This window comes from Agelaius tricolor, unplaced genomic scaffold (genome assembly GCF_023055355.1).
Source record: "Agelaius tricolor isolate 1412-34295 unplaced genomic scaffold, bAgeTri1.0.p SCAF_13, whole genome shotgun sequence".
NCBI lineage: Eukaryota > Metazoa > Chordata > Aves > Passeriformes > Icteridae > Agelaius > Agelaius tricolor.
Window position 1 is genome coordinate 12198078 of NW_027269273.1, and position 13484 is coordinate 12211561.

Sequence of the window (13484 nt, forward strand, 5' to 3'; positions counted from 1 at the left end):
ACATCACTGATCTCATAAGAAATCATTCTACATGTTTTTTTAATCAAGTAATTATTAGAACCTTTATCACTAAAAGGGGTACAAATTTAAATCATGCTATATCTGGAGTAATTTCCCATATTCAAATTAAAACAGCAGGTCCAGATAGATTTCTACAAAGCATTTTCTGTAACTGCTTAAGAAACTGTACTTCTTTATCTAGCTCAAAGAAAAGTAAATGTAGGCATAATATTGATAACTAATTTTTCTTCTCACACACTTGGCTAGATTTGGGAACCTTAGGCTAGCTTTGTTAATTACACTGCTTTCTAGCTGCTTGCAGCATTCTTGAGCATTGATTTCTTGTACTGTTCCTCAGGGGGAAAAGTTACCTTTAATCACTCAATAAAGTGAGCCAGACACTGAAGCACTGTTGAAAGTCAAATGAGAACAACATTGGGATAGTAAAAACTTCACACCTAACAAGTGGCAGTGTAGTACCCATGTGCAGCTCTGCCAGTGACCCAGTTCTGGACATCCCCTGGGGTCTGACACAGTTCTCAGTTAAGCCACCCAAAACCAGGCACTAAATTGCCTCATTTCCTACCAGCAGTAGAGCTAAGGTGAGTGAGTTAGCAGCTAGGCTCAAACTCACAGCAGGATAATCTGAATGAGGGGTTTGAAGCCACTACTCAGAAACAGAAATTACTTCAATGGAGGAACCAGCTTCATCTCAAGTTCCAAAAAAGTTATAAACAGAAGCAGGCACAAATTTTTACTTACTTTTTGAATCCGAAGTCTGGAATTAATTGTGTTAATTAATCCAGTGTCTTTCATCTACAGTAAATTTCATTACTGAAACATGATAAAGGAACTCCACTTATACAGCAACTGTGCAGAACAATTTGTTCCTCCCACTATCTAGCTTCTCAAAATTTCTGTCACCACCCTGTAAACAGTAGCATGGTTAAGAGAGAAAATAGGAGAGGGAATTCTGTCCCATGACTAATGAGCTACTACTTTCTTTTACTTTGGATTGAGTATCTATAAATGTTTATAGCACACCTCAAGTCAAAAAGAAGCATAGTAGAATGAATTTGTAATAGCCACATGCACTCATGAAAGATCCATGCTGTGTTTAATCGTGAGAAGCAGTGGTAGCAGCACTGGCAGAATGGCCATGGAATTACATATAATTTAGATTTCAATCCTCTCCACTGTGGATTAAAAACTCTTGTGTATTTTATTATGGATGTTAATCTTGGATAGAGAGCAAGGATTTGAAGCAGTCAGAACCGATGCCAATCAGTGTGCCAACTTGCATGGCTCTTTTGGAGCTTTTCAAAAGAGTCATGAGTTTGTGATTTGACAATTCTATTCACCAAAAGGCCAGGAAAAGAGGGAAGAACTGACCTTTCTGAAATTGAAAAGGGAAGGAAGCTGTCATTCCCTTAATATTTGCAAGGGAAGGGCAAATTTCTGTCTCCCTCCCTCCACCCCATTCTGCCTCCATGCCAGCAGCACACAGTGCAGTGACACACGCAGGTTGGTTGCCTCAGTCACAGAAATCTCTTCCTTTCTCTACCATCTCCTACTGTTCACCTCCTGCAGGGAAAGCAGTTCAAGTGTCGTGATCTGCTTCTAACTGGGTGAACTGGGATTAAGCTAAACCAGCAACATATTTTCTCTCAGCCTCATGCTTTCCCCCCTGCATGGCTACACACAATACCTGCTGGTACTCTGTTTGAGAGAGTTGTCTTTGCTTAGCAGGAAAATAGTATTACTTCAGAGGAGCTGTCAAACTAATAACTTGTAATCTTTTCCCTTGAGGCTAGATCAATAGGACTGCAGGTTCAATGCTTAGCAGAGCAAGAAGAAGGACCAATAAGGCATCCAGCTTCTGGGAAATCAGGGAAATTTACTGACCTCAGGTCTGCAAGTCTTTGCTGGGCTTTAAATAGATAAAATAATAAATATAACTCAGTCTGTTGTAAGCGGATGAAAAAATATACAGAAGCCTGTGAAAGAGAAAGCACATTCTTGTAAGCATGCAGGCAAAGGAACAAGAGCTGCAGGCATGGCTGATGGACACTTAGATATAGATAACAATAAGCAGGATATGAGCAATTCATCCAGGACTAACAAGGTTCTGCACAGGATACCTGTGGTATGCTAGAGGGGGTGATCAGGAAACAAACAGACACAGCACTTAAAGGGGCACAGTATGAGCTCAATGTCTTGTGCTGGTAGTGTCTGATATCTTAAGGTGCCTTGTGCATAGATAAACTCCAACAGAGGCATCCACAATGCCACTGCAATGAGAAAGCAGGATCCAGCAGGTAAGAACCAGACTACAGTACCTGGAAAGGGTGCCACTGCTCAGATTCAGGCTGCTGGACAGATGAATTAGGCCCTCTGCATTTGCTTTGGTCACCATCAAATAATCAGAATTCCTTTCAGTCTTACTATAAGCAACCTTTGGGATTTTACTTGTGTGTAACACTCCCTATTTTGTGTAAAATAGGACTTTATATCTTTACATATGTTTTCTTCCAAATAAATCTTGTTCTTATATCACGTGGTTTTTATAAATGATTCTTCATATCTAAGCACTAACAGCAGAGCTTTCTGTCCAGACACACCTCTTTTTGTTTCATGCAATGTGATAAAGCCTGAAGGAGCTGCAGTAACAGAGAAATGTACTCACACCCAGACCAGCTCAAAATGGAGACAGAACTGTAATGAAAAAATACAGGTAAATACTGTAAGCTACCATGATGGCTTACTGAGCAAGATCATAATTGCTTACAATGGCATGCTCTAACCATAGCAGATGGAGAAGAAAATCTTAAAAGTGTTTTAAGTGAAAGGGGAAGATGTCTTCAAAATGTAGAGTAATTTGATTTTCAATATTTTTTCAGTAAATTAACCTGGGAGTAAACTCTCTGAAAAAGTTGCTCAATATTCTTCACTTATGCAAAGAATTCTCTGACAAACTTGAAAGGCCTCTTTTAAAAAATTATTATTTTTAACTAACCCTGCACTCTCTGGGCTCTGTACCTGACCTGTTTGTGTCAGTGAAACTGTTAGCACACCACACCTGTTTCCCCTTTGTGCTCATGTGTTCTTTATTATCTCTCATTCTAAATGTCTGCCATACCTGCCAAGAAAAATTGCTGCCTTCTATCTTCAGAACATGCCAAATCTTTAGAATATAGCTTCCAGTTAAAAAGCAGTCAAGAAGGACAATATGTTGTAAAAGAATAAGAAAGCTCATTTCACATTAGCAATTAGCCTATTTACATTAATTATTCAACTGCCTCATTCTACAATTTCCCTGCTGTTCTTTTGTGCTTCCTTTCTCCTTGCAGCCTGTTACAGCTCACATTACCTCACTTTGATACTTTGCTCCCTTCCAAGAGGAGCCATGAGTCTAAAACATTTATTTTGTTTGCTAATAACCTGTCTGCGTAGACACTTTGGAACTCTAATGGTGTAAGAAAAACAATTCCAAAGCCTTCAAAAGAACTGACAGACTGAAACAATCATTATGACCTAAGTGGAATGAATTAGTGTGTGAAGGAGCAACTTATTTCTCAGAAAACAGAAAAACACCTCTCATTTCTTAAAAAAGAAGCCAAGAGCTGAATTGAAGCTGAGGAAGCATTTGAGTTTTTTCGTGTTATGGGTCTGACTGAGGACAAAAATAATCAAGTACCAGAATCCACCATAGGACCTCAACACTTAACTCCAAATACTGTGTGATCTTTGAAAAATATTATCAGAATATTTTTGATAAATGTTTGATAAGAATATGTTCAGGAAATACAGAAAAAGAATGTTCCATCTCACAGGAAGCAAAAGAAGTAAAAATTATCATGACTCTAATAACAGCTCATGCTCATATCCACCCATGTAAAGAATATATATAAAACTACAAGGACAAACTGGCTCATGTCTGGCGCTGCATTAAAACCTGTATGTGTAGGTTATAAAAATCACTGCTTTATAATAATTCTGAAGTAAAATTACAATAGTGTTACTATTTAAAGGCAATGGTACAAACCCAGCTTGAGCCAATCCTCAGTCCTTGAAACGCAAGACAGATTTTCCAGCCTCACAGAGGGTTTAGCAACTCCTCTGTATAATACACCAGAGGGCTCTCATTCATCCTGCAGCAGCACTGTGACAGGAATATCATCCTTCTGTGCCTCAGTTCAGCAGTGGGGGAAAGCACAGGACTAACAGCACAATCTCCTGTGCTCTGTGTAACCACAGGGTGGGGACAGCAGAGGTGACAGCTGAGCCTGCCTTCCCACTCAGGCCTAACTACTTCTCAACACACTTTCTAATGTAGGTTTATGTGATGAGAGTGTAATTTGGTGTCCAAACTTATTCCATGTCTATTCTTCCTGCCAAGATTCCCAATAAAGGTGACTTCCATCCCTACCTAATTTTTCTGAGAAAACCACACAGATTTGGGATGCTGATTGATACTAATTGAGTGTGACATTACTTGTTTTACACAAAATCAACCAGGTGGCAATATCTGGCAGCCTGTGTTGACCTGGCTGTATCCCTGCAGCAACCACAAGCCACAAAGCCTACAGATATTTGAACTGCTGATCACAACTGTGCCCATCCTCTCTCAGAACTGACTGGCAGAGAAGAGAGAACTCTCTTTTTAATAAAGGAAGTAAGACATAATCTCTTCTAAATCAATCATCTTGAAAGAATCCTTTTTTTTAATCTTTCCCAGACAATGGTTCAAAATAATTTTTTATTTCTGTAACCCCTTTTTTAAATCTAACTTTCCCTTCTTCATTACTTGCATAAATTAGAGAACTGGATCTGTCCTGCAAATGTATGCAACAGGTGCATTGATATTCACAATTTTCATTTGAGTCAGGAATTTTCTGATTCCATTCCAGATGTTTCCCAGCCACAGAATGTTTTAGATACCAAGCCTTGCATATAGCTATTTTTTTTTTTTTGCATCCTTTAATTCCTGTGGAAGACAGTGAAAAGCTCTCAGTCAATTCAGGAGATTTTTAACAAACTTTGTGTCTTTTTATCATCAGCTACAATTCCAGAAGAGAAAAAAAAAAAATCCCAGACCCCTAGGGCGCAGTTTACTTAAGCAGATAGTCTATGTGCACACTTTCTCAAATAGATGGAAAAACCTAGATAATGATAAAACAGTGAATTAGAAAATAGATCATTAATATCAAGAAGGCCATACTTCTGCTAGATTTACAACACTTGCTTTACATCTTCCTAAAATGCATTTATTGAAAAACAACAGGCTCCTCTTCAAGAGCAGAAGAAAAAGCATGCTGCTGTGCTCAAAGCAGCAAACTTTATTCACTGTTAGATGTTTTTTCAAACAAACCACTGCCATTTCTGTGTCTTTTAAAAATATTACAACACAGACTACATGTTATATTTCCCACTATATGAAATATTCAGTTATATGAATATTCTGAGTGCCCTCGCTGTTGTTCAAGGACTCAGAATAATTAGACTTTCCTTTATTGAGAACACCTGATTTGCAGAACCATTATCACTCTTTTGGTGTGCTAGATTTTCCTCTTGAAACAAGTTTCTTCCTGAAAACAGCATTAGCCATCTGGGTTAAACCTTGATCTGTAAACGTTTGCAACACATTCCTGATAAACTGAAAATTTTCTTCCCTGGCTCCCCTGACCTCAGAGATTATTCAGCTCCTGCATCTCTCAGAATTCTTTCAATCCATCCTTTGATCTGCTCTGATCAACTCCTCCTGACTTCCCCTGGTGAAATGGTTCTCCACAATAGCACCCATGCTCCTGCAATTACATTTTAAAGGTACAGCCTTTAGAGCAACTACCTCATGTTTCCAGATCTGTGATATCAGCCTCTGAACTTTCCTTTCAACCTGAAGGCAAGTGGAGATCTGATAGTGCTGCAGCAGATGCTTGCCAAGCAAGCCCACAGCCACCCACAGACAGGCAGTGAATAAATTCTGTACTGTGCTCACAGCACACCTGAGAGATCCCTGTTATATTGTGTATAAACAGCAACAATCATAAAACATTGCTCTCAACTAAACCTGGGGAAATATTTTGCAATCCACACCCTCTGCAAAGACCAGCACCCCTATATTCTGAATAGAAAATAACCAAACACAGAACAAAGTATGTGAGGGTGAACAGTCTAACATCTGAAGTTAAAAATATCAAAACTGTCAAAAGTAACAGCTGACAAACTAATTGGAATGGGAAAAAAAAGTTCAGAAGAAGATTGCAAGCATAAGAGAAAGGTTGAAAGACAAATGGAAGAGCAAATATGGAAATAATGAACACTTCAGCTACCAGCAACATTTTGTCAAATACTTAGGGGAGGAAGAGTCTTTAGATTTGCTGCCCTATGGAATTCTATCCCAAGTGTCTTATGCCTGCAGTAAACTGAAAACCACAGTTTGCTAATGTCTGTGATAATTTGGCAAAACTCTTCAACAGGTAGAAGGGGAAGACTGTATAGGGAAGACTGATAACTTTCCCTTTATTCAGCATGGGTCCCAGAGGGGTTTGAAAAGAAAAATCCTGTTCAAAGCTAAACTTAGAAAAACAAGGAATGTGTCCCCCTTTCCAGCCTGTTTGAGAGACAGCTCTCCCATCCTAAACACCAATTTATTTCCCTGCTTTCAAAGCATATCAGCAACTGCAATCTTGGCAAAGAATGCTCTTAATTTAAATGAAAAAAAACCTTTCATACAACTTGATACAACATTAGGATGCCCATATAAGTTTGATTAATATGCTTATAGTCATCAATTAGCAGGTAGGAAATCAGAATACAATTATTAATTTTCTGGTTATCACATTGTACAGAATTTACCTTTAATTAAATTCAGACCAATTTCTTAGCTTTCATAGTCAAACAATTAAATATTTCTTTTCACTCAAACCTAAGGAAACTATTAGACAATACAAAATAAATAGTCACTGATTAGATTCAATCCCAAGATAGTCCTGGTGACACCTTAATCACTGGCACCGATTCTTCTTTGTTTTAATCGTTTAAGAATTGAGCATTGAGCACTGTGGCCACAAAGTGGGCATAAGCTACTTAAAAAAAGGTTCATTGCTTCACAACCCAAATGAAGTAAAGATAATTTTATGATTTAGGACAGAATTCGAGTTGAGTTTAATTTATATAAAACATTTGAAAATAGATACTTTTTTTTTCTTCGCAAACTTAAGAAAATCATTCTAGATTAGAAGGGCAAATGAACTGGGTTTTGGCAGGGATCTATTACTCAAACAGAGGAAAACATAACTGAGTTTACATCCAGAATTCAGCTGTATGTTACAATTTGTATCCTTAACATCAATTTTTTTTAATGAAGAAAACAGTAAAGCCTATTTCAAATGAGCTAAAAAACATCTGCTGAAATTTAGATAACTGATGATGATTTCAAGAGACAAATAGAGATAGATAAAGTTGAAGCTGATATTTATTTAAGAACTTCTTGTGAATAAAGAAAGAAATGTTCTGATTTGAAAGAGCTTTTGTTACTACAGATTTTACTACCCTGCTTCAAATGAAACATTTTGTAGTGATTCTTCAAATGAAGACAAAAGGAAAACTTCAGGTACATTAAGCAAGCCATATGTTACTGTGTTTCATGTACCATGAAAATGCCTCAGACAATGTGTATTTTTAAACAGAATCCAGATTGGTTTGATGACTTAAAGTGGAAAATAAGCCAAATATATGAGGAAAAAGACGTTTGCATTATGATTTGTACTTTGCTACTTTAGCTACACACATCTGTCTCAAAGCTTCATCTCTGCATAACTAGAATAAGTTATATGTCCACAGTACAATTTGAAGACAGTGAATCAGCTAATGCTTAACTTCAGCTAAAAAGCTGAACAGCCTGACAGTCAAAGCAGGCAAGCCAAGCTCCACTGACTCTGGCAAAAACATATAATTCTGTAATAAACTGGTATCTACTTTTTCAGTACTGCTGCAATAGCTCTCTTAGTGCATTGCATTCAAAAAACCCTTAACGTGAGGCAGAATATTAAACTCCCACTTTGTGGTCCAAAACTGAGATATAAGAAAATACAGAAGTTACTCAAGGATGTGAAGGACCTGATTATACCTGCTGTGAGAGATGCTTGAGGTGAGCCAGTGGCTCAAGTTGTCAGCTGTAATTCTGGGCTTTGCAGAATGGCTTTCATTTGTACTGCCAATTTCTTATACGAGTTAAATATATTCTGCTGCCTATTTGTTCATAGACAAAAATAATTCATAATGTATCCTGATTCCCTGAATTCAATACAAAATAACAAGAGGCCCAGGATTCAGACTCGATGATCCTTGTGGGTCCCTTCCAACTCAGCAGGATCCGTGATTGTGTTTGTTTGGCTTTCCTCAGACTTTTTGTCCATTACAAACAGTAACACAGACAGCAGCTAACACTACCAAACACTAATTATTGCACGTGTAAGAGCCTCTTTAGATTCCACCACTGCAGTAGAGTTACAAGGCAGCTGAGTTGTTCACAATTTACAATTGTTACAATAATCTGACCAGAGCTGCAAAAGCCAAAAGAACTCATGCAGCAAATAGGTACCAAAACAGCACATACAGGAGTCCCTGCAAAGAAAACAACTGAGCTTTAGGCTGGGAGTGTAACTTGACTGTCTTTGTCTGGCTCTTTGAATGAGAGAAGGAAAAATCAGGTACTTGTCTCACTTTTATAAGTCATTGCATTCAGTTTCTCAAGATATGAAGAGCATGATCTGGGAAATTAATAAATGATCAAGAATGTCTAAATCCTTTCAGAGATTAGCAAACTAATCCAAAAGCCACCAAAATTAGTAGAAAGACTGCACATGCATTGGCTCAAGCCTAGATACCTCCTTTTACAGAAACATCCTGGTTGGAAGCACGTCTGGCAAATGTCCACAAATGAATTTTAATCAGTTTATCTTTCAGAAAGCAACCACACCTAATATCTTCCCTAAGGAAACACACAACACTGTCTGCATCACTGTTTGTAAGAAATGAAAGTATTCAGAATTTACAAGCTGTACATGACTGACTTCAGTGTCTTAGACCAATTGAGCCAATGAAAATAACAGCTTGTTGATGTCTTTTAACACATAAGGATTTGTGTCTCATAAACAAAATCTGAAACACATGAAACACTACACTTATTCAGAAATCTTCCTTGCCTGACTCACTTCAGAACACCCACACATCATCATCCTAGCCTTAGAGAATCATGAATGAGATGAGGGTCAGCTTAGTGCTTTGAACAAAGCAATAGACTCATCTAAAGCAGCAATGAAAAAAAACCAGATTTAACTTTAAAGTCTTGCTGGTCCTTCAATTATGTCAGCTATTAAACCAGAACTTTTTTTTCATGTCTAAGAATACTGAATATAAAGATCATTGCTAATACCTATGGAAATAAGACATCTTACCGGTGAATTTGATATCAAAGATTCAGCTGCATTGCTAACACTATACAAAGCAAAAGTCTCAGAGATGCTAGCAACTCCAGCAGATAAGACAGCAAATTTTGGATTTGCATATGTCCCATTTCAAGAAAGCTGCCCTAAAATTATACACTCTCAATTATTTTTGAGGGGAAAAAAAATTTGTTTGCAAAAGAAAGTAAGAAACAAAAAACGCTCCCCCAGTTTACAAAGTAAAACAATGATTAAAAAGATATGAGCTCAAGTCATTCTTTGCAAATCTTGCAAAAGCTTGAACCTCGGTCATCTACCTACCACATCATTGTCGTATTTTCCAGTTAATTTTGGAGCTCTTCTCACCCTATCTTGGTATCAGTAATCTCACTTAACTTGCTATTTTACAGTAAGTATATTTTGGCCCAAATATTCCTGAATAAAACTTTGGTGATATGAGTCCCACATTAATCTACTTAATAAGTAGATATAAAACAGGAAAATTGTATGCTAATAGTAGGAAAGATGCAAAAGTCTTGTTTTAACAGGCACTTGGTTTCACCATATCAGTAAGCTTTTTTTTTGGGATGGAAGCTGGCAAGATTAATTTCCCTAGCAGATGCTCACAGCCCTGTTATACACAAAATGAGAGATGAAGGAATTACCATGGAACCACTGAGCAATCCTGTTGGTGCTCCTCTCCAAGCCAGCCCGCCGAGGGATCTGCTCCTCCTTGAACCAGCGGATGATGACGTCTCGGGAGAAGGGCCGAGCAGGGCGCTCCCAGATGGTACTGCACGCAAAGACAGAGTACAGCAGGGTGGGAAAACAAGGGACAGCATAAATAATAGTCTCTTTTACATGTTGACAAAGCATACAGCTGCAAAATGGTCAGTGTAACTTCTGCTCAGTACAACTCACTGAATAACTTTCTAAAATTTGTTAAATTTACTTGGTGTTTTTATGGAAACCACAGTAGTGTGAATTTTATATTTGCAATGGCACCTTAAACATTTTCTTACAGAACTTAAACTGAAAAAACAATTTTCTACAATGGACATTTCAGTCAGCTTTCCTTTTCCACCTCATTTTTATTCCAATGTAAATATTGACAAGCAACTCTTTTTTCTTGAGTATATTCCTTTTTACTGGCAAAAAAACCTAAATCACTATCAGCTATAATACACTGTGTCTCCAAACAGGAAGCAGTAAATGCAATAGAGGGAATGTTTAGTTTAAACTTTTATGTTTCCTTTGCATTCTCTGCTTGACAGCCTGCCTTACTCTTTCTACTACTTTCTATGTGTTTTAGTTAGTAGGAATCATCCTCCAGTTTAATTCTTCTCCTCTCCTGCAATTAATTGTGCTCCCTAAACAGCCAAATGAAAGATTAAAAAATACCAAAGATATTTGGTTTTGCCTGAAAAAATACCACAAAAAACTAAAAGCCTCTGAAACTTAGGACTGCTGTCTGTAAAAAAAAAAAGAAAGAAAAAAAAAGCTGTTAAGCAGCAGGCAGTTTTAGGCTTGAGGCTTAAGACATTTGTCCATTTGACTTCAGCCTCACATACTGATCTCATACTGTCTTCTCAAGGAGTCATCTCTGTGTGAATTCTAAGAAATCAGCCTGAAGATAAATGACATTTAGTTTGCATCAAATACGTTTTTCTTTTCTTTTAAACATCCTTTTTTCTGATCACAAGGAAATAGCAAGACTGAGGACTCCCAAAACCAGAAGAACAGCTTGTTGAAATGGTAGGGATTGGAGAGGGAGCAATCCAAGAGAAAACTGTTTCAAAACCACTCCAGCACAAACCAACCTGGACGCTGCAGGAGACAGCAAAGGACTCGCACTGTTGTTGTTCAGTTTGATGTCCTGATCATTGCTCAGGTTTGTCCCCTGGAACAAATGACTCAGGCCAGCCACCCTTCCCTTCTGGATGGCGCGCAGGGACTGCCGTCGGTACTCGTCCCGCGCCCTGCGCGCTTTGTGGCTCCTCTCCTCGTCGGCAGCCTTGGAGCGGCGCACTGGGTGGAATGAATGGGAGGAGAGATTGAGGATTGCAAACAGCCATGGAGCCCTCTGCTTACAGAGCAGCTTAGTGCCCTTATTCAAACATGAGCTGGTTTTAAGAGTGCATAAATTGCAACACATGACAGAAGGCAGTTAACTGGATGGCTTCCCTGATGCTTCAAACACAGGCCCACCTCTAGAAGGAGCCTCAAATTATCAATGATCTGACCACTACTGGCAATTACTGAGCTTCTACATGTTGTGATTAAATCTGACACTTCTTTTGGCTGTAATAAGAGAAATTCTGCTTGGGGATATCTTTTCCCTTGGAAGTGCACCAAGTTCTATGTTTCAAGAAAGGATGTTAATTACTGCTTTAAATTAAGTCTGTGTCTAACAGTGTTCTTGGCCACTATGAACATAACTAGAATTGAAGAGTCAACTCCCAAAATTTACCATTATAAAAACTGACATGTAGGTTGCACTTTGTCACTGCCGTTTGCTTTCTGAAAGGCCTATGCTATCTTTGTCATGGTACTTATAGTCACAGACATTTCCAACTTGAAATTTGCAGTCTAAAAATGCTTTCAGTAACAATGGATAAATTAACAGCCATTGGAAAGGGCATGCTAATGCTATGGATGGGGCTGCCTCACACTTCAGTCTCTGAAATTGCATATGGAGAGCCAGAACTTGTAATGGAAGATTTAATACACACCTAACCATGGCACTGACCAGGGAGCTACCCATTTCTGTAACCTGCAATGAGACTGCTGTTCTGGCCACTGTGGCTCAGGCATCTTTCACTAAAGCTTCTTCATTTTAATGTTCCAACAATCCTGTCTTTGACATGGTATAACTTAAATGCACCAAGAATTCTACTGCAAATATTCATCACCTATCAGCTCTTTTCTGGTGCCTCAAGCCCTGTTTGGATGATGTTTTTGAACAAATAACTGCAGGCAGGCAAATTATTGCAGTGCAAAACAAACCTTTAACATGCAGTGAAGCAAATATTAAAGAAGCTAGCTATGGCCTCCAGTAGCAATTATCAATCCTACCATGACTATCCTGGCTCAGATCATACCCAGTTCATAAAGTGAGCACTCCATTTCCTACTCCCCTGTGACTGTACCTGTGACTAGGAATGCATGATATAATACCAGACAGCTGCATTTCATTAGTCTGCTTGCATCTCTCTGTTTACACTCCCAGTTTAAAGCAAGCAGAAGTATAACTGGATTTAACTCCCAAATTCTAAGAAGGTTTAATGGAATCAAGAAATAAAAGCACTCAAAGCCAAATGAAATGAAATAAAACCTTGTGGGCAAATGAGGGAAAGTGAAAAGACCTTTAAGCTGAGAATTATATAATATTATCATAAGCAGGAAGATTTGCAGGACTTAAAGCTCATCAAGATAGCATAATAAACGAGTCATAGATGCTTCATGTGTATACAACTGGCAGGATTCCAGTTTCACTTAACTACATACCCTGCAGTTTTGGTGAAACACAGTAACAAACAAATGCACAGCACAGGAAACACAAGTAACAGACTACTATTTATCTTAGAGATCATTATTTTTAAGGGTAGATAATGTCGTTTACATATAGTGCTTCAATGGCTCCAGTATGTCTGTGATTTATCCCTTATAAAGCCACTCATAATGGTCACTTTAAAGATGAACTTTGTGCTTGCAGCACAAGGAGAGACTGCAAGGAAGATGAGTGTTATGCAACTTTGCAAGCCATCTAGAAACCCTCCACTGTTTGCCACCATCACAATATTCACTTTGAGGGCAGAATGCGTGGAGCTTTCTGAAACTCTTTTCCACTGATGTACAGGCTGCCTGGCAATGAGAAAGGTAAGATATCATGTCCCTCTTTCCTCAATAATAGGCACTCTTTTCAATAGTCATTCCTATTGTATTTTTGCCAGCCAACAAATCTGTACCATCAGAAGTCAGTGACCCAGACTATATTTTCCCAAACTATCAAAATTTAGTACTTCTTATCACAAA

General features: G+C 38.2%; 1 protein-coding gene across 1 annotated transcript in view; it reads right to left on the reverse strand.

The window, feature by feature from the left end:
- SH2D4B (SH2 domain containing 4B) overlaps positions 1 to 13484 on the reverse strand; it is a 62722-nt gene that overhangs the window by 21234 nt on the left and 28004 nt on the right. The window contains exons 5-6 of the mRNA XM_071438746.1: positions 11270 to 11477; positions 10115 to 10242 (exon numbers count right to left, since the gene is read on the reverse strand). Of these exons, the coding sequence (XP_071294847.1) occupies positions 10115 to 10242; positions 11270 to 11477 (336 nt within the window). The remainder of the gene's footprint in view (positions 1 to 10114; positions 10243 to 11269; positions 11478 to 13484) is intronic.